Source organism: Oncorhynchus mykiss, chromosome 25 (genome assembly GCF_057628025.1).
Source record: "Oncorhynchus mykiss isolate SJ-2025 chromosome 25, ASM5762802v1, whole genome shotgun sequence".
Taxonomy (NCBI): Eukaryota; Metazoa; Chordata; class Actinopteri; order Salmoniformes; family Salmonidae; genus Oncorhynchus; species Oncorhynchus mykiss.
In genome coordinates, this window is record NC_143046.1 from 75,179,609 (window position 1) to 75,206,004 (window position 26,396).

The following is a 26,396-nucleotide window of genomic DNA, read 5'->3' on the forward strand; positions in this document are numbered from 1 at the left end:
TGAATATGCTTGAATGCTTGAATTCACTTTAAGTGAATTTGTCCAAATACGTATGACATCTTCAAATGGGGGGACTACTGTGGGTACATAAAGTGCTTTCATTTCTCAAATGTGCAACGTTCACCTCACTCACTCAGAACGCCATGCAAATGAAATCACCTCTCACTCTTCAACAAAAAGGAATTTGCATCGCCACCACAGACAATTCAAAACCCCTTTTCCTGCAGTATGCTTTACACGATAAAAAGGCAACAACCTTTATACAATTCAAAAGGTCACAACAATCTTTGCACGGTTCAAAAGCTACAACAAAAATTATTAAACAGATCAATTCAAAAGCTCTCCCTTTTCTGAAATTCTCTCTCTCTCTCTCTCTCACTATATCCCGTCTGCGTTCTAAAGCCTCAGCCCACACGGTCTCTCTCTCTCAGCTACAACGCCTTTTAAAATAGCACACTCCATCCACAGCACAGCACATTGCCTGCCTTAACGTTACATAAGTGACACCTGTTAGCCTTTTACTTGTACTTCCCTCCTACAATTCCATTTCTCCATTATCAACACACCCTCTCCCTCACTCTATTCTTCCCTCTGTCATCTAACTACAATAACAATTTCCTTTAGTGCTCTCTCGTTGCCATGGCTCACACTGCTTATTGTCCCTCATTCTAGTATGGTCTGATCCCACTGGGCACAGACGTCTATTACACGTTGGTTCAACGTTATTTCATTGAAACGATGTGGAAACAATGTCGATTCAACAAGTGTAGCACCTGGCAGATATTCTACTGCATGATTCACCCACTCGGCTACACCCACTCATGCAGTGTCCTAGCTGGCTACGTATCACACTGTAGAAACAAGCACACAGCATGCACCCCCACATACTCCTTCAAAAAATTGAGTGAGAAAATAAACATGTTAAATATGAAAAATGTTCATTTCTTTATTCTCTAATGATAATAGTAAATACTACAGTATTTAATTTGCATATTCCCTACCCATTCCCCGGCTCCAAATCGCAATTTTTGCCACACAAAATTGAGAATCCTAAATTCCAAGTATAGACCATATATTGTGTTCCCTACAGTTTATTGAAAGAGAAGAAGCTCTGAACGATCTGTTCAGACCTACCCACAAGTTTATAGAAAACCACATCAGTTCTGAACTATCTGTTCAGGCCTACCTACCTAGAGGTTATGGAAAATGTGCTCTTTTAGTATTTCTCCAATAGGTTTCCAGAAGGAGAAAGCCTCCACTTCTATGTCAATTATAATAAAATAAAAACACTATAGTAAATGCTACAGTAGTGTCCACTAAAACACTACAGTAAATACTACAGTATAGTACAGTCCACAAAAACAGTGATTACTGCAGTATACAACAATCCACAAAAAAACACTACATGAATTACTATGGTGTGTACTACAGTTTTCTTTTACCACTGTCACGCCCTGACCTTAGAGATCCTTTTTATGTCTCTATTTGGTTTGGTCAGGGTGTGATTTGGGGCGAGTATTCTATGTTCTATTATTTGTATTTCTATATTTTGGCCAGGTAGGGTTCTCAATCAGGGACAGCTGTCTATCGTTGTCTCTGATTGAGAACCATACTTAGGTAGCCCTTTCCCACCTGTCTTTGTGGGAGATTGACTTTGTTTATGGCACATAGCCTTTAGCGTCACTGTTTGTTTTTGTTGTGTTTATTGATTTGTTTGGCGTCTTTTCTAAATAAAATAATATGTACACTCACCACGCTACACCTTGGTCCAGTTCTTTCAACGGCCGTGACAGAACTTCCCACCACAAACGGACCAAGCAGTGTGGTAAGGAGGAGCAGCGTGTTCAGGAGGACTGGACATGGGAGGACATCCTAAATGGCAAAGGATCCTGGACATGGGAGGAGATCCTGGTGGATCGCCTGCCGTGGGAGCAGCTGATAGCAGAGAGGATGGTGGAGGCAGCGAGAAAGAGGGCCCAGGTTTACACAGGGTTACGGCCGGCACCAAAGACTGGGAGGCCACTCCCCCAAAAGTTTTTGGGGGGCACACGGGGAGTGTGGCAGAGTCCGTATTCAGACCTGAGTCAACTCCCCGTGCTTACCGTGGCGAGCATGTGACTGGTCAGGCACCGTGCTATGGGGTGATGCGCACAGTGTCTCAAGTGAGCCTTCAAAGGCCGGAGACTTGTCCCGAAGCCACTCCTGCTTTGTCTTGGCTGTGTGCTTAGGGTTGTTGTCCTGTTGGAAGGTGAACCTTCAGCCCAGTCTGAGGTCCTGAGCACTCTGGAGCAGGTTTTTCATCAAGGATCTCTCTGTACTTTGCTCCGTTCATCTTTCCTTCGATCCTGACTAGTCTCTCAGTCCCTGCCGCTGAAAAACATACCCACAGTATCATACTGCCACCGCATGACCGCAGGGATCGTGCCAGGTTTCATCCAGACGTGAAGCTTGGCATTCAGGCCAAAGAGTTCAATCTTGGTTTCAACAGAACAGAGAATCTTGCTTCTTATGGTCTGAGAGTCCTTTAGGTGCCTTTGGGCAAACTCCAAGCGGGCTGTCATGTGCCTTTTATTGAGGAATGGCTTCCGTCTGGCCACTCCACCGCGGACAGAAGGAAGCCATTGTGCTGCAGAGATGGTTGTCCTTCTGGAAGGTTCTCCCATCTTCACAGAGGAACTCTGGAGCTATGTCAGAGTGACCATGTGTATTATGTGTAGATTGGTCACCTCCCTGACCAAGGCCCTTCTCCCCTGATAGGTCAGTTTGGCCGGGCGGCCAGCTCTAGAAAGAGTCTTGGTGGTTCCAAACTTCTTCCATTTAAGAAGGATGGAGGTCACTGTGTTCTTGGGGACCTTCAATGCTGCAGACATTTTTTAGTACCCTTCCCCAGATCTGTGCCTTGACACAATACAGTCTTGGAGCTTTACAGATAATTCCTTTGACCTCATGGCTTGGTTTTTGCTCTGACATCCACTGTCAACCGTGGGACCTTATATAGACAGGTCTGTGCCTTTCCAAATCATGTCCAATCAATTGAATGCACGGCAGGTGGACTCCAATCAAGTTGCAGAGGAAGGATGGATCAATGGAACAGGATTCACCTGAGCTCAATTGTTAGTCTCATAGCAAAGAGTCTGAATACTTATGTAAATGAGGTATTTGTTTTTGTTTTTAATACCTTTGCACAAATTTCAAAACCAGTTTTCGCTTTGTCATTATGTGGTATTATGTGTAGATTGATGTAGATTGATCATTTAATCAATTTTAGAATAAGGCTGTAATGTAACAAAATGTGGGAAAAGTCAAGGGGTCTGAACACATTCCGAATACACTGTATACCATAGTATACTATAGTATTTTTTCATGTGGGTTGTCATGCCAATGGACTTGGCAAGAGCACAAACAGATCTGGGACCAGGCTAATATAGAGAGCCTTCAGAAAGTATTCACACCCCTTGACTTTTTCCACGTTGTTGTGTTACAGCCTGAATAAAAGCAAAAACATGTTTTTAGAAATGTTTGCGATCTTTTTTAAATGAAATACAGAAATATCTTTGTAGTGACTGGGTGTATTGATACACCATCGAAAGTGCAATGAATAACTTTACCACGCTCAAACGGATATTCAATGTCTGCTTTAAAAACAATCTTCCACTAGGTGCCCTTCTTTGCGAGGCATTGGAAAACCTAACAGGTCATTGTGGCTAAATCTGTGTTTGAAATGTACTGCTCGACTGAGGGACCGGACCGTACAGATAATCGTATGTGTGGGTTACAGAGATGAGGTAGTTATAAAAAAAATAATGTTAAACACATGGCATGAGTCCATGGAACTTATGTGACTTGTTAAGCAAATTTGACTCCTGAACTTATTTACACTTGCCATAAAAAAGGGTTTGAATACTTATTGACTCAAGACATTTCAGCTTTTCATTTTTATTTAATTTGAAGAAAAAAAAGATAATTTCACTTTGACATTATGGGGTATTGTGTATAGTGACAAAAAAATCTCAATTAAATTCATTTTAAATTCAGGCACAACAAAATGTGGAAACAGTAAAAGGTTGTGAATACATTCTGAAGGCTCTGTAGAATAGATATTCTCAATAATAATCTTTAGCAGAATCAATCAATTATGCAATAACCACGTCTGGTGTGTTTGAAGCACCCCAAAGCCACAATATTCATGATTATGAGAGATCCTCATTGCATGAACATGTGAGGTGTATTTTTTTATGTGGTGCCCTGTCAAACCTACACTGGAGAAGTCTCCTCCCTCAAGATGCTCAAACAAAAGGTTGATGTCATCTCTGTCATTCAATGCGCCAGAGCTCAATGTCAACTGTTCCACTTATTTGGGTTGGGGTAACAATGATTCCTTCTTCAAACAAAAAGACACAAAAAAAAGAACAGTGTCACATATGAGTGAGTGACAGTAATGGTATTGAGATGTTAGTCACCCAGACAAACACTGTGGCTGTGATGAAAGGCCATTCGTATACTATTAGCCTGGGTACTAGTCTGTTCAATGAAAAGGTGCAAAGCTCGCTCAACATTAAAAATGCATTGTTTTATTCAAGCAAGGTTTAAAGATGAGTGTTTTCCAGCCTTCAATTCTTTCCATACTAGTCTGTTCGTGCAATCATGCCACTCCTTGCCACTCCTTGTAATGTTTGGAATGACAAGGAGTGGCAAGATGGCACAAACAAACCCAATGAACTCCTACTCATACACAAACACAACAGTTTGTCTGTCAGTCTCAGATAATGTGGGTATTGATCCTCATGTGAATTATAGCTGACATACAAATTAACTATTAATTATGACAGCCCCCACCCCATTATCACATCCACTGCCACCTCACTGGCCTGGTTCACAATGATCTAATTAATTTTGCCTGAAATAGACAGACAGAGCCCTACATTTCTGCAATAGAGGGGTGTTGCCCTTGGATGTATTCACTTGCAGTGGTAAAATAAAAATGTAGAAAAATAAATGTGTGGCTTACTTTTCCCAACAGACAAAATGCAGGTGACACAGAATCCCCATTAGAGCCACCAAGTCAAGGTATTTATTTGCACATTTATGCATTTCAACAACAAGTTGTACATAAAAGCTTTACAATAGCTCCCTTTATGTGTATGCATCACTTAGTATTATACACCATCAATAACCAGGCAAGGTAGGCTACTGTAGATCAATAGTTAACTGCAAGAAATCTTCATAGCTTTACAATGCAACATTTATTTCAGAGCACTTTATTATATATTTGGCAAAAAAAAAATATTTAACCTTTATTTAACTAGGCAAGGCAGTTAAGAACAAATTCTTATTTACAATGACGGCCTACTCCGGCCAAGCCCTATCCCGGGCGACGCTGGGAAATGTACCAATGATAAAATACACCACATTCACTCATGATTTTCATTTATACAAGACCCAATCAACACTTTTCATAAATTAAATATACTGAAAAACAGTAACACCTGATCTTTCCATGACAAAGACTGACCAGGTGAATCCAGGATAAATCTATGATCCCTTATGGGTGTCACTTGTTAAATTAAGCCATGAGACAATTGAGACATGGATTGTGTATGTGTGCCATTCAGAGACTGAATGGGCAAGACAAATAATCAAGAACTGCATCGCTGCTGGGTTTTTCACACTCAACAGTTTCCCATGTGTATCAAGAATGGTCTACCCCCCAAAGGACATCCAGCCAACTTGACACAACTGTGGGAAGCAATGGAATCAACACGGGCCCGCATCCCTGTGGAATGCTTTCGACACCTTGTAGGTCAAAATTGGATGCGCAACTCAATATTAGGAAGGTGTTTCTAATGTTTTGTACACTCAGTGTATATAGCAAATGTGTAGGCATGTCTAACAATCAGATGAAACATAAATACTGTAAATGAAAATCCAACAGTATCTCAATATCAATCAACTTGACAAATTATATGTAACTTATTTGATGCAACAGAAAATACATTAAATAAAGCAACTGTAGAGGGAGAATTCTTCAATTTTGCTCATATGGTAATAGAAATCTATGAAGAATGAAGCTCATTAAGCTTATTAAGGTAGTATTTACTATGACTATCTTTACTTAAATGAAGCATGAATACCAAAACGTATGACTGAATCAATTGGTTATGGTGTTTAAAACCTTAAAAACGAATTTATAATTGAATTAAAAGAATGTCACGGGCTGCCTTAATCACTGTGAGATCAACAACTATGAACCAGACTCAAACTTTGATTGTGTCCCAAATGGCACCCTATTCCCAATAGGTCCTGGTCAAAAGCAGTGAATTATATAGGGAATAGGGTGCCATGTGAGACGCAGTCAGTGTGTCTCTCCTCTCACACCTCTGTGTGGGTTGAGGAGTATGAAGAGGATGAAGAGGAAGATGAAGAGGATGACGTGTCTTTTTTACTCGTCTGACGAGTGGAACCTTCAGCAGCCCTGAACTGCCAGGTAACCTTCCTCTGTTGATCGGTTACAGGGACTGTAATTTCCTCTGTCACTGGCTCTGTCACTGGTTTCACTTCCTCACAGAATAGATCAGACAACACTTCCTGCTCTAATTCCTCCCACAGATCCCATGTCGGTTGTTTGATTGGTTTAGACTTAGAGCCGGACTCGGACTCATCAGAATCCCAGTCACTGTCTCCAACCATGGAGCCGAGCACAAAGTCCACTCCGGACCCGCTGTCATCGGAGGAGTCGGACCCCTTGGAACAACGAATAAAGGAAGAGTGGCCTTCTGTGGCAAGCAGATGACACTCAGGACCCGCCAGATACACAAAGCTATCTGTTGAGAGGAAGTCACTCTCCTCAACGTTGGGGCAGAGGGGTCTGGAAAGGGAGGTTGGGGGTGTAGACTCAGTGGGGAGAGAGGGGGGCTCCTCCTGTGCCAGTGAGACATCAGGGAGCACAGACACAGCCAGGTATACAAAACTATCTGTAGTGGCAAATGGATCCAGGTCACTGCTGTCCAGGCCTGACTTCTTCCGTGGTATCTCATGTCTGGAGGGGGACAAGGGGAGTGGGGAGTCAGTGCCAGATATGATCTTAACACTCTTGTTCCTCGGTTTCAATTCTGCCTGGTTTAAAGGGGTGAAACCATCATGTAGATCTGAGTTATCAGGCCCTTCATTGTTGCTGGATTGCATGTCACCCATTTCAGTGTCTTTCATCAAAGGTGCTTCTTCCTCAATTCCATATCCCTCACAGTGAGAGGAGCTCTTTAAGAGTGATGGGTAGCACCACTGAAGCTCGGTGCTCTCCTCCCTCCCCCAGTCTTTAAATGCAACCTCGTCTTTATCCTCGTCCAGAGATGTGTTGCTCCCCAAGTCTGACTCAGTCAAGGGTCTGTCACTACCATCTGAGGCGTTGTCTTCCTGGCTTGTCTGACTGGGGTTCGACATGAAGACTCCACTTGAGTCTGACTCCAAGGTCAGGTTGAAATCAGGCGAACCATCTTCCTTGACATTTTTTGTCCCTGTTGAGCACCCCATGGTAAGGAGTTCCAAGCTGGGTTGGGTACTGATCTGCTCAGGTTCAGAGACACTTCCAGAAACAACAGACTGCTCTGCTGTGAGCTGTGAAGCTTTCTTTCTCAGAGAATCTGTCAGACATTGTTCTGCTACAAGCTCACTTTCTACATCCTTGGCCCTTCTCTCCAGCTCCAGGAGAGAGAGTTCAGAAGCAGCACTAGAGGGTGGGTGAGATCCTCCAAACCCAGAAGGGGGTTTGAGCAGAGGCCAGTGCCTCAGTGAGCCAGTGTAAGACTCTGCATCCCCCCAGCCTTCGTCCCACAGTGTGTTCACCATACCGAGCACTGTGTCCCACTCCTCCACCTCCTCCCCCTCAGCACCGCCACCTCTTGCTCCACTCTCCTGCTCCTTGCTTTCTGGATCTCCCTCCTTTATACTTGACTCAGTGCCAATGCTGCTTTTACATTCTTGCTCCTCCCCTCCTTCCCCTTCCTTCTCTGGTTGTTGGAGAGTTTTTTTCGCAGAGAAGACCCTCCAATTTTCCAAGTGTTGCTCCTTCAAGGAGTAACCCACCCTACCCATCAACCCTACCAATTTACCCTGGTGCTCAGAGAAAGGGGTGAGGTGGGGAAGATTTTTTTTCTCCATGGCACTAAGCACCACCAGGGAGGGCAGAGGGGGAAGGATAGGAAAGTTATGGATTGCACCACCTTGTCTAACAGTTCTCTTCCTTACAATCAGCCTGCGAGGCCAGGTAGATTCCATAGGCTGGGGGCTCACAGCACGAGCAGGGGCAGGTCCTGGGGAAATCTGATCGAGCAAGAGGGGGGTAGTGTCACGGGGTGGCTCTGGGGAGAAGGGAGAATCATTGTCAATTTCTGAGTCCAGTGCCTTCGTTCTCGGCGCAAAACCAAAAACCCCAACATTCTCCTCTTGAGACATAGAGCCCACTGAGTGGGATACCGCCCTTTTTTTCTCAATCTCTCCCCCTTTCACATTCTTTCTTTCTGTTTCTCTGTCTCTTCCTCCTATCGTTCTGAGATCCTCTTGAACACATTGGAGGGCCGTGACAGAGAGCTGGGCGAGAGGGGGTTTGGGAGGGGGGTGACGAGGCTGAGAGGGGGGTGATTCTTCAAAGACTAAGCTCTGATACTGAAACGGAAGGGGTTTGGCTGGGGAGCAGAACACAGGGGTGTGACAGCCAGAGGAAAGGGGTGACCCAGAGAAGGGTGAGATGAGAGGGGAGGTCATGCTGTGTTGTAGGTAGAGAGGATTTAAGAAATTCTTCTCCATTACATCTCCAGATGAGAGTTCTAGATGCTCAAGATGTTTAGGGGGTGTCAGGACTTTCCAGGAGCGCTGGCCGTTGTCCCCTCTCTTGCTGCTGTCATGCTGGTGTTGATGTCTCTTGCCACTGGAGGAGGAATTTCCCCCAGGGGCTGAAATCAAGGAGACACTGGGGGACACTGACCTCCCCCCAAACCCCCCTGCGGAACGGCTGCTCTGGCCAGCTTCAACCAGCTTCAGCTGGTCAAATATCACCCTTTCGTCTAGCCTCCTACCCATGGAAGGTATGGGAGTTGTAGATCGTGCCTCAAACGTGATCATGTCCCCGCAGGCACCTGCCCCTACCCCTTGGTTGCCGTTGCTGGAGAAGTTGTTGTCCTGGCCTCCCCTAGAGGTTATGGTGCTCTGAGCAGAGCCATGGTCAATCTGTTCATTGATACACATGGTGTCGTAGATGGAGCGCTGGGGGATGTAACCGTCCTCATTGTAGCCATCCCCGTCCACACTCTTCTCCAGGCAGCAGGGACACTGCCTGAAGCAACACGGTCGACTAAGAGGCTTCCCCATGGTGTTCTATCCACCACCAGCAAAAATGACTGTCAGTAAATGTTCCAAAAAGAGTAATCTAAAAAGTGATGGTAATTGAAATATACTAGATATAAAAGAAGTGCAGTGAGACAACTTAAAAATGAGTATGATGCATGTCAGGTCATTCCTTTTCATCATGCAATAGTTAATTACAAATAATATTCAGATTGAGTGCCATCTGTAAAGTCTATTAAAACTGCCTCTCTCTCCGCTCAATAATACCAGTACAGGAGCTTGGAGAAATTATTTTTGTCATAGAGGCATATTCAAGAACAATTTTGCTCGCTTGCTCTGACAGAACTGCAGCCAACAACACAAAAACAGATTCACAAAGGTGTTGAATAGAGTTGCAGCTTCAAAAAAATAACTCACAACTTCAACATGATGCTGCATAACTCACTGTTCTCTGTGTGTTGGTTCATTCAGAACCTCCAAAGCATTTCCCTTTGTCTATCTCCGCATCACCTTCTCCTCATGCTAGTCTCTGCTGTCATCAATTTCAACTGTCCCCATCAATAAATGAGTCAAAAACTTGTCATTGCCATGGCAGCTGATTAATCCATCTCGTTGCCTGCGCTCCAGAATACATCATTTCTGAAATGAAGAAACTAAAGGTTTAAGAAACCATGTAAATCATCCATCTGCTCAGAGGCACTGATTATTTGACAAATGGTCTCTTATTTGAACACCAACGCAAGCCACCCCCCTCTTCTCTCTCACCCGCTCTCCATCTCTCGCCCTCACACAGATTCCCCTCCCCCATGTTTCTAAGGCTGCTTCAGAGGTTTCTATTAAAGACAAACTTTCTCTTTTTTCTTTCTCTCCATCCTCTTTTCACTCCATTTAGGTATGACCTCTGTGGGCTTTGATGTCCTCCCCAGACATGAATCAGCAGGGGAAATCAGACGGCTCTGAAGACGTGGTGAAAAGAAAGACAGTCACAGCTTCATCATCTCCGGCTCACACAGGTGATGCATGTGACATTGGCAGAATGATATCCTTGAAATGACATCATTCGAAACAAATCAGAAATGGGTATAGCAAACAAAACATGTTCTGTTATATAACCACTTTCAATGTGTTTGGCTTGGCTGAGAGATACATGAGGATAAAGCCTGCAGTTTCTTTTACCTGCCTCCTCTCTCTCCCACACAAACGCTTCTTTGCTCAGCACACTCAATCCCCCAGTACCACTTCTCTCAGTACAGTGCCCTCTCCCCTCCCACTCATGCCCTTTCGCACATGCAAGGAGAACGTGGCTTCTCTCTTCTATTTGTCCAACAACACATCATGTGCTGTACAATAACAATACTCTGCACTGCTAAAGCACGATACATCACCCCACCTTGGAACCATCAATTAGTAAATCATGCAGTCAAGCAGATGAGAACGACTCTTCAACTCCACTCAGATTTTCATACAGGTAATTTACCATAACATTATTCACAAATCTAACTGATGATCACTTTCACAGTGAAGGAACATTTCCATTTGGTTTATGAGTTGTATTCTCAGTCAAGTTCTTTTAATTACTTCAGACAACAGACAGCAGAGCAGACAGAAATGTCCTTTGCAAAATGTTGCTTATTCAAGTCCACAACAGAGGGATTCATACAAAAAACTAAAACAACAAAACTATGTACAACATTATGTGATCACCTCGGTTTAGTTAGTAGTTTGGATGGTCAAGACTATGGAATTAGTTGTGTGGGCCCTCAGAATAAGGCAGATTGGTAGAAAGTAACAACATTTTCAGCTATATTAACAAACTAGAAAAACAAACAGAAACAAATGTAACATGAATGGTTTTAATGTTTTGTGAGCCATAATTCCATTCATCATCTAAAACTAGAATCTAAGAACAAAGATGTAATGGAAAACTAAATGAAGTGTCAGACAGTATCTTATTGTCTTTACATGATTGTGCATGTTTGCGGCATGTCCATGACCGTGTCCGAAATGGCACCCTAACCCCTATATAGTGCACTACTTTTGACCAGAGCCCTATGGGCCCTGTTGAAACGTACTGCACTGCACTATATGGGGAATAGTGTGCCATTCCATGAGTAGGTTATTCCCACTACAAATGGTCATCGTCATCATCTGTGGAGGCTTCAGTATAGTGATTATGCAGTGGAAGCTCATCCAGGTGGACCTCCCGTACTGCCAGGATACGTGTGAGCATGCTTTCCAGCGCAGGGCCTTCTAGTTGCTGGGGAGAATACCACAGCAGGCTATTTGAGTGACAGGAGAGCTCTGGCTGCAAGTAGAACAGGTGTGGTCTATTCTTCACCGACTCTGAGCTGCAGGTAGAGACAAAGGAAGAGGATTATAGAATTATCGAAAGGCAGCAACTCCAGAAATATTCTAAATTTTTGTTTTTCAGACTGCAAAACATTGAGGCATTAAAACATTGTCAATATCACAAACAAGTCATATAGCTCCAGTAAAATTAGAGTGGAATATAACAGAAATAAAGATGTACTATGTAATCTCACCATTTGGAGAGGTAGAACTCGTAGAGTCTGACAGGGCAGCGTAGTGGGTTCTCAGTATTCTCAGGCATCTCCATGTCACCTTCCTCTTCATCCAGCCTTCTCTTGGCAGGCAAAGCTAGCAGATCTGGATATGCACACAAAAGAGAAAACAACTCACAACCCACAACGCATTATGGAACTCGTGGAGGATGTTATTGCTTGTGATATGGCAATGCCTTTCTTAATTGCGCCTAATGGGATAAAGAAAGTAGAATAAAATAAAATAGAATGTGATAGCCTTGAACACCATTGAGGTTGGAACTCAACTCACCGGGGGGGTCTGACACATCCTGACCAGGCCTAAACCTCAGGAAGGAGCTCTTGCCGTTCTTGGTGACCCTGGTACAGCGAGTGAAGTTGGTGAAGGACAGACGTCTGTGTTGGCCCATGGTCTTGAACTGGAACAGCTTGGTGCCAAAGAAGAGCAAGGTGTTGAGCAGCACGATGGGGGAGTAGGCTCCCAGCTGTTTACAGTCCCACAGGTACTCCTCCTCCACACGGGAATGCAGGTAGCCTAAAGAGAAACAGTGGAGGGACAGAGGGATGTGTCATCATTGTGTATGCGTTTCAAATGGTCCAACGACATTAAAGGGATAGGACAGGCGTAGAAGAGAAGAAGAAGGCTAGAAACATTCTTACCGCTGGGCAGCAGGGTAGGACTCCAGTAATGTAGCATCATAGTAATCTCCATGCTGAACTTATGATAGAGCATATCAGTGAAGATATTCTCTAGCCTTCCATTCTCAAATAGATACTATTGAGACAAATGAGAGATGGTGAGGGAGAGAGGCATTAGGTACTGTAAATTATAGTTGGCAGAGGGGCAAATACAATAGATGTCCCTGGGGCAGTAGTTACTATAGCAAAAGTGCAGATAATACTGATGTTACTAGTAGGGGTGTGAACATTTAAAACTTGGATCCTTAATGTTAATGAAAAATTCATAACCGAAAACCGTTTTGTTATGTAGACGCAGAAAGTAAACTGCATAGTGGGTCAATTTCCTCAACAACTAAAAGCTTTGAAGCGCGAGGCTCAACTTCTCCGCTGTTTTGGTGCCCTAGCTACCAAGCTGCGAACAACCTGTGCAACACTGGGCAACGTGTTGCATCTCGCTCATCTCAATATCCTAGCCTATTCATTGATGATAGGTCCTGCTTTACTGAAGTTGAGACATTGCAACGCAAGAAATTGCGATATACAGCTTTTGATTGCCGATATATTTTGATTTACTTATTTAACTAGGAAAGTCAGTTAAGACCTACTCCGGCCAAATCCGGACGACGGTGGGCCAATTGTGCGCCGCCCTATGGGACTCCCAATCACAGCCGGATGTGATACAGCCCCTGCCCCCCCTCCGTCCGTTGATAGATCGCTATGGAAGATGCAAGTGTTTGTGTTGTCGGAAGTATGGCAACTAATCAGTCTCCTCCGTTCCAAAAATATTGAATCTTGACACTCAGAAATTGGAGTCGAGAAATCAATTATTTTGGAGTCAACTCTCCACCACTAAGCCATCTTCATTAACAGTTGGGAAAATGGGAGAGAAAGGCAAGCGACAGCAGCAAATACCTGTATGGCAATACTTTGAGAAGTTAAATGAGAAGGAACTGCAAATGTTTGCGAAGTGGAATTGAGCCCCAGTAAGGGCAGTGCAGGTAAGAGGTTTGCGTGGGACTGATTTCTTCATCCCACCCCCGCAGCTTTTCATACTGCACCTGCTGGTTCTGTCCCGACTACAACGCTCTACATCAAGAACTGTTCTGACTTAACAGCTATTTTAGGAGTATGTGACACAGCTCACCTACCAGCCATGGTTCCAGACAATTTTGCACCCTATAGGCAATATCAAAATGCACAAAAATAACCTAAGAAATAGATTCTATTAAGCTATCGTATTACTGGGCTAAATCAGCCAATAAGCTAGCTTGAAGAGAGCCAAGTTAGAGACATGCAGAGACATTAGAGACATTCTATTTTTTCTGCCTAGCTATTAGGAGTGGGATGATTTTGGTTGGGAGATCAATATTTACTTCTAGGCAATGAAGTAAACTATAGCCAAATTATATTTAGCAAGTACATTTCCTTGGAAAGATAACTGGCAATGATTGGCCGCCCATGAATACTATTTCAGAGAAACCACACAGTGCATTCCGAAAGTATTCAGACCCTTCCCCTTTTCCACATTTTGTTACTTTACAGCCTTATTCTACAATGGATTAAAAATAAACATTTCCTCAATCTACGCACAATACCCCATAATGACAAAGCATAAAACAGGTCTTTCAAAATGTTTGCAGATTCATAGAAAAACAAAAATACCTTATTTACATAAGTATTCAGAACCTTTGATATGAGTCGAAATTGAGCTCAGGTGCAACCTATTTCCATTGATCATCCTTGAGATGTTTCTACAACTTGATTGGAGTCCACTTGTGGTAAATTCAACTGATTGGACATGATTTGGAAAGGCACACACCTGTCTATATAAGGTCCTACAGTTGACAGTGCATGTCAGAGCAAAAACAAAGCCATGAGGTCAAAGGAATTGTCCGTAAAGCTCCAAGACTGTATTATGCCGAGGCACAGAACTGGGGAAAGGTACCAAAACATTTCTGCAGCATTGAAGGTCCACAAGAACACAGTGGCCTCCATCATTCTTAAATGGAAGACGTTTGGAACCATCATGAATCTACCTAGAGCTGGACGCCCGGCCAAACTGAGCAATCAGGGGAGAAGGGCCTTGGTCAGGGAGGTGACCAAGAACCTGATGGTCACTCTGACAGAGCTCCAGAGTTTGTCTGTGGAGATGGGAGAAGCTTCCTCAACCATCTCTGCAGCACTCCACCAAATCGGGTCTTTATGGTAGAGTGGCCAGACGGAAACGACTCCTAAGTAAAAAGGCACAACAGCCCGATTGGAGTTTGCCAAAGGGCACCTAAAGGACTCTCAAACCATGAGAAACAAGATTCTCTGGTCTGATGAAACCAATAACTGCCAAGCATCATGTCTGGAAGAAACCTGGCACCATCCCTACGGTGAAGCATGATGGGGGAATGTTTTTCAGCGGCAGGGGGACTAGTTAGGATTGAGGGAAAGATGAACGGAGCAAAGTACAGAGAGATCCTTGATGAAAACCTGCTCCAGAGCTCTCAGGACCTCAGACTGGGGTGAAGGTTCACCTTCCAACAGGAAATTGACCCTAAGCACACAGCCAAGGGAGTGGGAGTGGCTTTGCGACAAGACATGTTCTTGAAGGGCCCAGCCAGAGCCCCGACTTGAACCCGATCTAACATCTCCGGAGAGACATGAAAAAAGCTGTGCAGCAACGCTTCCGATCCAACCTGACTGAGTTGGAGAGGATTTGCAAAGAAGAACGGGAGAAACTCCCCAAATCAAATTTGATTTGTCACATACACATGGTTAGCAGATGTTAATGCGAGTGTAGCGAAATGCTTGTGCTTCTAGTTCCGACAATGCAGTAATAACCAACAAGTAATCTAGCTAACAATTCCAAAACTACTACCTTATAGACACAAGTGTAAAGGGATAAAGAATATGTACATAAAGATATATGAATGAGTGATGGTACAGAGCGGCATAAGCAAGATACAGTAGATGGTATTGAGTGCAGTATATACATATGAGATGAGTATGTAAACAAAGTGGCATAGTTAAAGTGGCTAGTGATACATGTATTACATAAAGATGCAGTAGATGATATAGAGTACAGTATATACGTATACATATGAGATGAATAATGTAGGGTATGTAAACATTAAATTAGGTAGCATTGTTTAAAGTGGCTAGTGATATATTTTACATCATTTCCCATCAATTCCCATTATTAAAGTGGCTGGAGTTGAGTCAGTGTGTTGGCGGCAGCAGACACTCAATGTTAGTGGTGGCTGTTTAACAGTCTGATGGCCTTGAGATAGAAGCTGTTTTTCAGTCTCTCGGTCCCAGCTTTGCCTTCTGGATGATAGCGGGGTGAACAGGCAGTGGCTCGGGTGGTTGTTGTCCTTGATGATCTTTATGGCCTTCCTGTGACATCGGGTGGTGTAGGTGTCCTGGAGGGCAGGTAGTTTGCCCCGGGTGATGCGTTGTGCAGACCTCACTACCCTCTGGAGAGCCTTACGGTTGTGGGCGGAGCAGTTGCCGTACCAGGCGGTGATACAGCCCGACAGGATGCTCTCGATTGTGCATCTGTAGAAGTTTGTGAGTGCTTTTGGTGACAAGACAAATTTCTTCAGCCTCCTGAGGTTGAAGAGGCGCTGCTGAGCCTTCTTCACGATGCTGTCTGTGTGGGTGAACCAATTCAGTTTGTCTGTGATGTGTACGCCGAGGAACTTAAAACTTACTACCCTCTCCACTACTGTTCCATCGATGTGGATAGGGGGGTGTTCCCTCTGCTGTTTCCTGAAGTCCACAATCATCTCCTTAGTTTTGTTGACGTTGAGTGTGAGGTTATTTTCCTGACACCACACTCCAAGGGCCCTCACCTCCTCCCTGTAGGCCTTCTCGTCGTTGTTGGTAATCAAGCCTACCACTGTTGTGTCGTCCGCAAACTTGATGATTGAGTTGGAGGCGTGCGTGGCCACGCAGTCGTGGGTGAACAGGGAGTACAGGAGAGGGCTCAGAACGCACCCTTGTGGGGCCCCAGTGTTGAGGATCAGCGGGGTGGAAATGTTGTTGCCTACCCTCACCACCTGGGGGTGGCCCGTCAGGAAGTCCAGTACCCAGTTGCACAGGGCGGGGTTGAGACCCAGGGTCTCGAGCTTGATGACGAGCTTGGAGGGCACTATGGTGTTAAATGCCGAGCTGTAGTCGATGAACAGCATTCTCACATAGGTATTCCTCTTGTCCAGATGGGTTAGGGCAGTGTGGTTGAGATTGCATCGTCTGTGGACCTATTTGGGCGGTAAGCAAATTGGAGTGGGTCTAGGGTGGAGGGTAGGGTGGAGGTGATATGGTCCTTGACTAGTCTCTCAAAGCACTTCATGATGACGGAAGTGAGTGCTACGGGGCGGTAGTCGTTTAGCTCAGTTACCTTAGCTTTCTTGGGAACAGGAACAATGGTGGCCCTCTTGAAGCATGTGGGAACAACAGACTGGGATAGGGATTGATTGAATATGTCCGTAAACACACCAGCCAGCTGGTCTGCGCATGCTCTGAGGGCGCGGCTGGGGATTCCGTCTGGGCCTGCAGCCTTGCGAGGGTTAACACGTTTAAATGTTTTCCTCACGTCGGCTGCAGTGAAGGAGAGTCCGCATGTTTTAGTTGCGGGCCGTGTCAGTGGCACTGTATTGTCCTCAAAGCGGGCAAAAAAGTGATTTAGTCTGCCTGGGAGCAAGACATCCTGGTCCATGACGGGGCCGGTTTTCTTTTTGTAATCCGTGATTGACTGTAGACCCTGCCACATACCTCTTGTGTCTGAGCCGTTGAATTGAGATTTGCTTCAAAAAAGTACTGAGTAAAGGGTCTGACATTTTTTTTTGCAATATGGGGTATTGTGTGTAGATTGATGACGAAAAAAATCAACTATTTAATCAATTTTAGAATAAGGTTGTAACGTAACAAAATGTGGGAAAAGTCAAGGGGTCTGAATACTTTCCGAATGCACTGTACAATAGGCACACTTGATCTGACACGCCCAAGTAGAAGAGGAGAGGTAGGCTACTGAAGAGTGTTTGAATAATGCGATAAAGATGTGCTTTCAATACAATAGGTAGGCTAGTATATACGACCGTTTCCAAATAATCGGCGGGACAAAAAAATATTTGATCCTAAAGTCGTCTGTCTGACCGACCGACCGCGCCACAATGATCTGTCGGGACCCACCGAGTACAGGTGCAATGCTTAACCATCTGAAAAGGACTCACAGTGAAACAAAAAAACATTGCTGGCAGCAGTGCAGCTACATTTGTGAATTCACATGAAATTATATACATTTTTCTTATTGTTTTCAAGCTAAATCAAAGAGAACAAAAATTGCTGTTTAAACATTAAGAAAAATAGTCAATTTGTCACATTAGCTGCCATCACGTCACTATAACCAGTATGGCCACTGACAGACAGAAAAGGTGGTACCGTAGCAGATAACATAGTACGGAATAAGGTATAAGGATTAACTGGAAGTATCTTGGATAAAGTATTGAATAAAAATAAAATACTAGGGAGTAACGTGGAGGCTCAATACCTGCTGTATGCCCAGACAAAGGTAGAAGATGCTGTCAGCAGGGTAGGCCTGGCCGTTGGGGCGACGGACCTCACTGATGAAATGACAGAGGCCGTAACTAAGCTCAGAGGAGTTACACTGCAACACGTTCTCCTTCACAACCATAGATTTAGCTGCTGTAAGAGTGACACATGGACACAGAAAACCAGATCAGGGAACCATGGATTTAGCTGCCATAGGGAGAAAGATGGACACATTTACATGATAAGCAAAGATCTAAAAATGGTCTGTACAGTTAGGTTGAACTCACAGGCATCTTTGGAAAATTCACAGTCAATCTGTTTGTTCCTCTGCAGGACCCAATTCTTCCAGGCTTTCACCCCGTACTTGTGATGGAGTTTTGATCTGGCAGGAGGGAGTGAAACAGTGTGCTCCACCATGTCAATAGTCCCACTTCGCTTACAACTCTGCAATACAGAAAGAGCCCACAGAAAGGGAAAGGGAAAAACAGTTGGACCAAAAACGTAGTAGGAGTAGAAACCACTTACTTTTACTGTATAACATCTTTGGTTTAATTATCTAATAATACAACCATATTGCAGTCAATGGCGCTGATGTGACAGGGGCCATACTACCTAACTAACTAGTTCTGTTACCATTATATTACTATACTGTATGACTACTTTATTACAAGTGTTATATTACTATATTACTGCTGGAATTGGTGTTGAAGGGCCAGTAGGAGGCACTCTTCCCTCTGGTCTAAAAAATATCCCAATGCCCCAGGGCAGTGATTGGGGACACTGCCCTGTGTAGGGTGCCGTCTTTCGGATGGGACGTTAAATGGGTGTCCTGACTCTCTGAGGTCGTTAAAGATCCTATCGTAAGAGTAGGGGTGTTAACCCCGGTGTCCTGGCTAAATTATGCTAGGTAAAGCTCCGCCTTATCTCAGTTCACTGGTCACGATGGCAACACCCACCCGTAGCACGCGCTCCAGCAGGTGTATCTCACTGATCATCCCTAAAGCCAACACCTCATTTGGCCGCCTTTCCTTCCAGTTCTCTGCTGCCTGTGACTGGAACGAATTGCAAAAATCGCTGAAGTTGGAGACTTATCTCCCTCACCAACTTCAAACATCTGCTATCTGAGCAGCTAACCGATCGCTGCAGCTGTACATAGTCCATCGGTAAAAAGCCCACCCAATTTACCTACCTCATCCCCATACTGTTTTTATTTATGTACTTTTCTGCTCTTTTGCACACCAGTATCTCTACCTGTACATGACCATCTGATCATTTATCACTCCAGTGTTAATCTGCTAAATTGTAATTATTCGCCTACCTCCTCATGCCTTTTGTACACAATGTATATAGACTTTTTTTCTACTGTGTTATTGACTTGTTTATTGTTTACTCCATGTGTAACTCTGTGTTGTTGTCTGTTCACACTTCTATGCTTTATCTTGGCCAGGTCGCAGTTGTAAATGAGAACTTGTTCTCAACTAGCCTAATCTGGCCCTCAAACCATCACGGTCACATAATAATCCCCAGTTTACAATTGGCTGATTCATCCCCCTCCTCTCCCCTGTAACTATTCCCCAGATCGTTGCTGCAAATGAGAGTGTGTTCTCAGTCAACTTACCTGGTAAAATAACAGATAAATAAAACTATCACCTAGCCCATGTGACCAGTAGACTATGTTGCACTCAAATGACACCCTATATGACACCCCCTTTATAGAACACTACTGTTAGTCAAAAACTAGTGCACTATAAAAAGGAAATCGGGTACCATTTGGGACGTACCCTATATCATTGACATACCCGTTTATTGGGAGGGAAGCCATCTCTGGGTCTCTTACGTCTTCTAATCTTTACAGTCAGTCTCTGCCCCTTCACTGCAGCAGGATCAAACAAATCTGAAACAGCATGGAATACACATTTAAGTGATAATGCCCGAGAAGCCGATGTTTAGGGGATATATTGGTACGGGTGTTGTTAGGCCCGAAACGAAGTCGAGGGCCAGCAAACCGTGCAAATATATCCTCCAAACACTGGCTTTGAGTGCATTATCAGTTTCATGCAGGTTACCAACATGCTCAAATAATAACTGACATATTTTAATTTAAAACGTTATATTTAGATTAATTTAGTCACACTAGTTCATCCTTCCCCGAGATATAGCCCTGACACACATCTAGGGTTGCTACCCAACCTGGCTGGTTGTTCGTTCTATCGGTCCGGTTATCCCTTGCTTGCTAGCTAGCCAACTACGGCTAACTTACAGTCACGTCGAACAGTGCAGCCAGAATAACAGTAAAGTAAGCGCATTTGTATTTGTTTGGAAACTTCCATAACAATGAGCTAATGATGCGTGATTTCTCTTGGCATAGAAAATGTGCTTTCTCATCAGGACACTGTTGCTCTGATGAGCTAGCCAACAACACAGCTAACACAATCACTTAAATCTGAAGCTGGAAAGACAGCAAACTAGCTGCATTTAGTTTCATTTGACCTGTTTTCTACTGACATTTCTTTGCATATATCCATAAAAATGATGATTCATGATCTCGACTGGCTGACAAAAGCTGCCTGCCTGTCTCGTCCTAACCACTACACGTTCATTACAATGGGACAGTTGGAGAACGAATTTCAATATTGAAACAATGTTGCAAGGTTTATACAAATCCCCTCTATTGAAAACCAAATGCTAGTCTAAAAGAAAATATCTAGATGCTTTTTACAGCTGAGATCAAGCTTTAGCCGTGGTAACTTGTGGAATAGACCGTCTAGAAAGTGGTTTTAACCAATCAGCATCCAGAATTAGACCTACCCGTTGTATAATTATGCAATAAGGACTGGGGGGGGGAAATGTTCTGTCAAACCCTTGGTATACGGTCTGATATACCACGGCTGTCAGCCAATCAGTATTCAGGGCTCAAACCACCCAGTTTATAAGGACACTTATACAGATGACACAGATGTGATATGTGGGAATTTGCAAGTTCATCATTGCAAATAAGAATTTGTTCTTAACTGACTTAACTGTATAAATAATGTCTGGGAACATAAATGCATGTTGACTTTCTCAGAGCCTTTCTCACCAGGGGGGTAGTCAGCCTCCAGGTCCAAAAGTTGAGGGGAGGAGGGAGCTGTGCTGGGGTGCTCTGAAGGCTTCTCTGCCCCTCTCTGGGGGTTGGATGTGGAGGTGGACTCGTCCTCTCCACCCCAGCTGTGGGGGGTGGACACGGCCTCCGACTCCAGGTCCCCACTGTAGGCGCTGCCTTGATCTGTGGATAAACACCACAGACAGACAGACAACATGCTATGTAAGCAATCAGTAAGAGCCTCCACCACAGAGAGATTTTCATTTAAAAAGTTGCTTTTCAAACACAATGCCTATCTATTAATACAGGTTCATCTCATTATGGAGGTAACATGTATTTTGCAAGAGAGACCTGTTCAAGCTGGTGTGCCAAGCAACAATAAAGATACAGTAGCGTTCTCATACACGATACATAGCTCAGAGTAAAAACTATTCTCTTCACCTCCATGGGAGACAGGTTTGTCTTTCTCCTCCTCCTCGGCCATGGTCTGAGATGGAACATTGTCTTTTCTGTCCTTGAGCTCTGAACGGCTTAACGAGGGAGGTATTACCATGGGCACTGGCACCTGGACAGGGGGCACAAAGAACAGAACAATATGGTTTAACCAGCCAAGTTAACAGACCATTAAAAGAATGCACCATGAAACATGGTGGGGTTCTCAGAAGTATATCAATCCAAGACATGAGGGTGTTTGTGGGGGCCTGTGAGTGTTAAGGACATCAGGGATGGGTACTTCCTGGTAATTCCCGTTGGAAAATAAAGTATCTACTCTGAGGCATATAAATAGAAAGTGGATGTAGGCATGAGGAGAGGACACAGAGCAGACGTACAGGCACAGGGATACCCATGGGCACAGGAGTGTACTGGCTGTACAAGCTCATAGGCACTGGGATGAAGACTGGCACAGGAACAGGCATCACAATCACCCGCACTTTCTCCCCGTTCTCTGTGTACGTGAACCCAGTCTCTGCGAACCCTAAAACAACAATAACATCAACAACGAGAGAGAGGATGATGAACAGATGTCAATACTAAACCTTTAAACCCACTATGTACATGTAGTGCAAGGTATGATTTACAAATTCAGCGGCAGGGCGAGGCCAAAGAAATGTAATGAACACATTATTAGAACTTCATGGACGGGGCTGGTTTGTTGTGAAAAATAAAAGTATATATATATATATATATATATATATATATATATATATATATATATATATATATATATATATATATATATACACATATATATTATATATATATATATATATATACACACACACACACGACTACCTGGTTGCATTTGCATATATATATATATATATATATGTGTGTTTTTAAAAAGTTGCAAATGATTAGAATTGCATGGTGTTTTTTGTACCCGTTAATGTCATGGATTTCTCTGTGGTCTGCGTCTGAATCTGGCAGCTGGTCTGCTGGTCCAGCATGAGGGGTTTACAGATGATGGCCTTGTTCTTCATGATCCTCCGGCGGGCTGAGATCCTCATGGCTTCCGTCTGGGTGCTCGCATCGCCCAGGCTCTTGCCATGAGAGTTAGACGTCGGAAGAGCTCCTGCAAGCAAAACAAAAAACAGTCTTATCTCCAAAGCGTATATTACTAGACCTCGTCTTCACAATGTCTTAACCATGCTTGGTGTTCCACAGTGTTCTAGATGAGTTTGCTAGCTACCAGTCAAGGCAGTGGCAGCCGTAGTATGGGGCTGGTCAGCAGGAGAGGTGGCCAACGATACAACATCAGCAATGACAGGAGCTGGCTTGGAGAAGGGGAATGGAGTTTGGGATGGACCTTTAGCGGGAGAAAGAGAAAGAAGGGCAGGGATGAGAGACATGTTGAGTATTATGCCTAAATCTGTCATTAAAAAGGAAATGTAGCAATACGTCAGACAACAAGGTAGTCGTTTTCAAGAGGAATTTAATTGAGTAAATAATTTAGTAGTACCCTGTGTAGCAGTGGTGCCATTGCTAGTCCAAGGGTGCTGTTGGAAGGTCTGATAGCAGTACTGAATGACACACTCCAAGGTACAGAACAGCTTCACAGCCCCAAAACACTTCAGTTGCTCTTTCATCTTCCCTTGACGTCTGCAGCACTCACACTTAGCCATCTGGGAGGGAATGACAACAAACAGGTCAGCAATTCAAAGGACTTCAACCATTTGTGGACTAAATAGACAGCTCCCAGTTATCAAACCAGGAAGTGGTTGTGATCAAATCAAGAGAGTGAGAGACCAGGGCCTGAATTTAGAAAACGTCTCAGAGTAGGAGTGCTAATCTAGGATCAGGTCCCTGCTGTCCATGTAAAACTGATCCTAAATAGGCACTCCTACTCTAAGATGATTGCTACATACAACCCAGAGGTCAACATGCATAAAGATGATTTTAGCTCTGACCTCATAGAAAAGAACAGTGTAATTTGACATGCACGCCTCACTGCAGAACTCCTGCATCTTGCCACCAAAGTGGTTGTGGATCATATTGGGGCTGATGTTGGCACAGTAGGCACACGTCCGCCATGGCCCCTTCATGTCGTGCTTGAAGAGCAGATTACAGCCTGTTACAGTCACACAGACACACACAAAGAGATAAATATGATGAGGTTAGTTGGTGTACGTGATGAGAGAAAAGGACTACGTGAAAGACGGGTTGAAAATAAATACATCCAATGACTGAAACTTAAGTCGATATCAGAATGGATGGTCTGGGGCCACGTTAACCTCCCCTCTCATGTAAGAAAGTCATGATCATCATGATTTTAGGGAAAGAGGATCATTTTGTCCATGCATTAAACTGTGAGTTTGACCAACTCCAGTCCCCTTGCTTAGGGGGTGTGGGGTCCTCCTGGGGACAATTTTGATATACATAAAAGGACCTTCAATTCCAAAATGAATGAAAATAAAAATGCTGACATCATAAAATATAATTTCCACCTCCAGAAATGAACCCAAAAACATATCGGTAAAAATGATTTTAACATATTGGACCATGCATATAGCCTATGCATGGTCTATATTATCAGATGTGCTATTAGCAATATGCATTATCATCTGGAGCCCTACTGAAGCAGCATAGTGGCTATAAAATGTACATAGACAAACCCCATGCTTCAGCCGATCTGCATTTAGCCTAATTGGACACAACATATTGATTGTTTTTAGTTCTTCTTTTATAATAAATATCTATAAATATTTACTAATTATTATTCACTCAAATGTGTTACAAAGTATGTCATTGCCCTTTTAAGATAGCATTGTTCCCTTTGAGCTGTTGTGTAGTGATGGTCATTCCGAGTCTGCCGGATCATTTGGCTACATTCACCTAAAATAACTGATTATTTGGCTCACAAACGGCTCTTCATTCAATAATAATTGGAAATTGAACTAAAACAAAGATTATTACTGCCAAGATAGATACATGTACTGAATCTCTGTCCCTTAACAATGGGAGTCATTGTATTGGTGGATACATCTCATTGTTGTAATCATTTTTGAATATTCAATGTGGATTGTTGACGTCAATCGCCTGTATTCCATGGAGAGAGATGCTACGCTACTTTTGCAAACAGAAAACCACATTTTCGTACCCTAGAAAAAGAAGTTGAACTGTATTTTAAGACGGTTAAATGCTCTACTAACAAAAAAGCTGTTAGAATTGTAAGTATATGTATGTCCCTTAAGGTCCCTGTGTAATTGTAATGTAGCTCGATTGTCCATTGTTTGTAATCTATGTATGCTTGTGTTCCCCCTCATGTGCTTTATGTATTGATTTGTTGTTAATAAAAAAAAATGACAAAATATGCTACGCTACTAGCCTCACACCATGAATATGCATAGCAAAAGTGTTTTTCTCAAAGTTGCCGGGATGTCACATGTCCTACGTATATTAGTACACTCGTAACAATTTACGCATTACGAAACTTGCATTTGATCAAATAAAACTCACGTAGCATATAAACCATACATTTTTTGTTGTTGACCAAATTTGACACTCCATTAAAAAACTCCTTGCTTGGTGACGAAACGTCGCCACCTGCTGGAGAGAGATATTTTCAACAGAGTTGGGACTCTTCCTCTTCTTCTCTGCCCGTGAAAAACTGTAAATCTCAAATATAAAGCCTAAAACATCGTCTACCATTGTCAGATCGTGAAATGTGAGATAAAATACATTTTTATCTGACCAAATTATAATATGGCCTGCAACAAAAAAAGTTTACAACATTTTATCTGGACCAGAATGAGCCTCTCTCCTAACTATATTGCTCATGTTATGAGGAACTACCATCTTCAGAAAATATTTTTTATCATTTATCTGCAGATAATTGATGTCTGCAGCTCAAAAAGCTATAGTAGCTAACAGTATGAAAACCAGGGAGACAAATCGTCGGCTTTCACGATTCGGTTCCAGAAGGTTCCAAAAATAACAATTTAAAAAGATGGTTGTTGCGAACGACCAATCATTATCGTTGCGCAGCTGCTCCTAAACCATGCTTGAAACTCCGGTGGTAAAACTGCATTCGTAAAACGATGCCACTCGCGCAATTGAAGGTGTAAATAAATAAAGTTAGCAATGGAAAACTGGGACCCAACTCTTTTAACAAAGGCCAACACTGCTTTAAAAATAAATTTGCCAAAACTACTTTCAAAAGTGTTTTCCTGTGATTGCATTAAGAATGGTTGTGCACGGACTGCTTGTCAGAATACGTTTCCCTCCCCTACATTATTACATTGCAAAAATAGAAGCACTGGAAAGTTGCATCCTAACCTGAGTGATAAAGTAGAGGCTTTGAAGTACTTTGTGAGCAGCTACAGTAGGCTACACACCGCTCTACCGCGGTGTTGTGCATTATCGATTATTTAATTCCCGTCATCTGAACATCGGAGTGTTAGCAACAATCATGCATGTCAGTTCAGTGCACACAGCTTAATATACAATGCATTCGGAAAGTATTCAGACCCCTTGACTTTTTCCAGTTTGTTACGTTACAGCCTTATTCTAAAAAATTTAAAATATCCCCCCCCCCCCATCATTCTACACAAAATACCCCATAATGACAAAGAAAAAACTAGTTTTTAGACATTTTTGCAAATGCATTCAAAATAAATACATTTTAGAATAAGACCGTCATGTGATAAAATGTGGAAAAAGTCAAGGGGTCTGAACACTTTCCAAATGCACTGCAC

The 26,396-nt window shown here is 43.3% G+C and overlaps 2 protein-coding genes across 9 annotated transcripts in view; both read right to left on the reverse strand.

Moving 5' to 3' along the window:
* Positions 1-5,048: 5,048 nt before the first annotated feature.
* Positions 5,049-10,459, reverse strand: LOC149972131 (uncharacterized). The gene has a single exon (XM_090221093.1). It carries the CDS (start codon positions 9,358-9,360, stop codon positions 6,370-6,372), a length of 2,991 nt encoding a protein of 996 aa, XP_090077219.1. The 5' UTR covers positions 9,361-10,459; the 3' UTR covers positions 5,049-6,369.
* Positions 10,460-10,871: 412 nt separating this feature from the next.
* The window catches only part of si:ch211-266o15.1 (zinc finger MYM-type protein 4), a 30,006-nt gene continuing 14,481 nt past the window's right edge, over positions 10,872-26,396 (reverse strand). For 6 of the 8 annotated variants that reach the window (XM_090221090.1, XM_036962670.2, XM_090221092.1 and 3 more), the window contains 14 exons: positions 23,610-23,770; positions 23,162-23,324; positions 22,892-23,008; positions 22,583-22,774; positions 22,032-22,177; positions 21,643-21,766; positions 21,199-21,384; positions 19,919-20,013; positions 18,407-18,563; positions 18,118-18,272; positions 12,558-12,672; positions 12,190-12,432; positions 11,880-12,003; positions 10,872-11,684 (listed from right to left, as the gene is read on the reverse strand). In XM_090221090.1, coding sequence (XP_090077216.1) covers positions 11,462-11,684; positions 11,880-12,003; positions 12,190-12,432; positions 12,558-12,672; positions 18,118-18,272; positions 18,407-18,563; positions 19,919-20,013; positions 21,199-21,384; positions 21,643-21,766; positions 22,032-22,177; positions 22,583-22,774; positions 22,892-23,008; positions 23,162-23,324; positions 23,610-23,770 — 2,201 coding nt within the window. In that variant the 3' untranslated portion in view covers positions 10,872-11,461. The remainder of the gene's footprint in view (positions 11,685-11,879; positions 12,004-12,189; positions 12,433-12,557; positions 12,673-18,117; positions 18,273-18,406; positions 18,564-19,918; positions 20,014-21,198; positions 21,385-21,642; positions 21,767-22,031; positions 22,178-22,582; positions 22,775-22,891; positions 23,009-23,161; positions 23,325-23,609; positions 23,771-26,396) is intronic. The other 2 variants (XM_036962671.2, XM_090221089.1) reach the window with 1 other exon arrangement.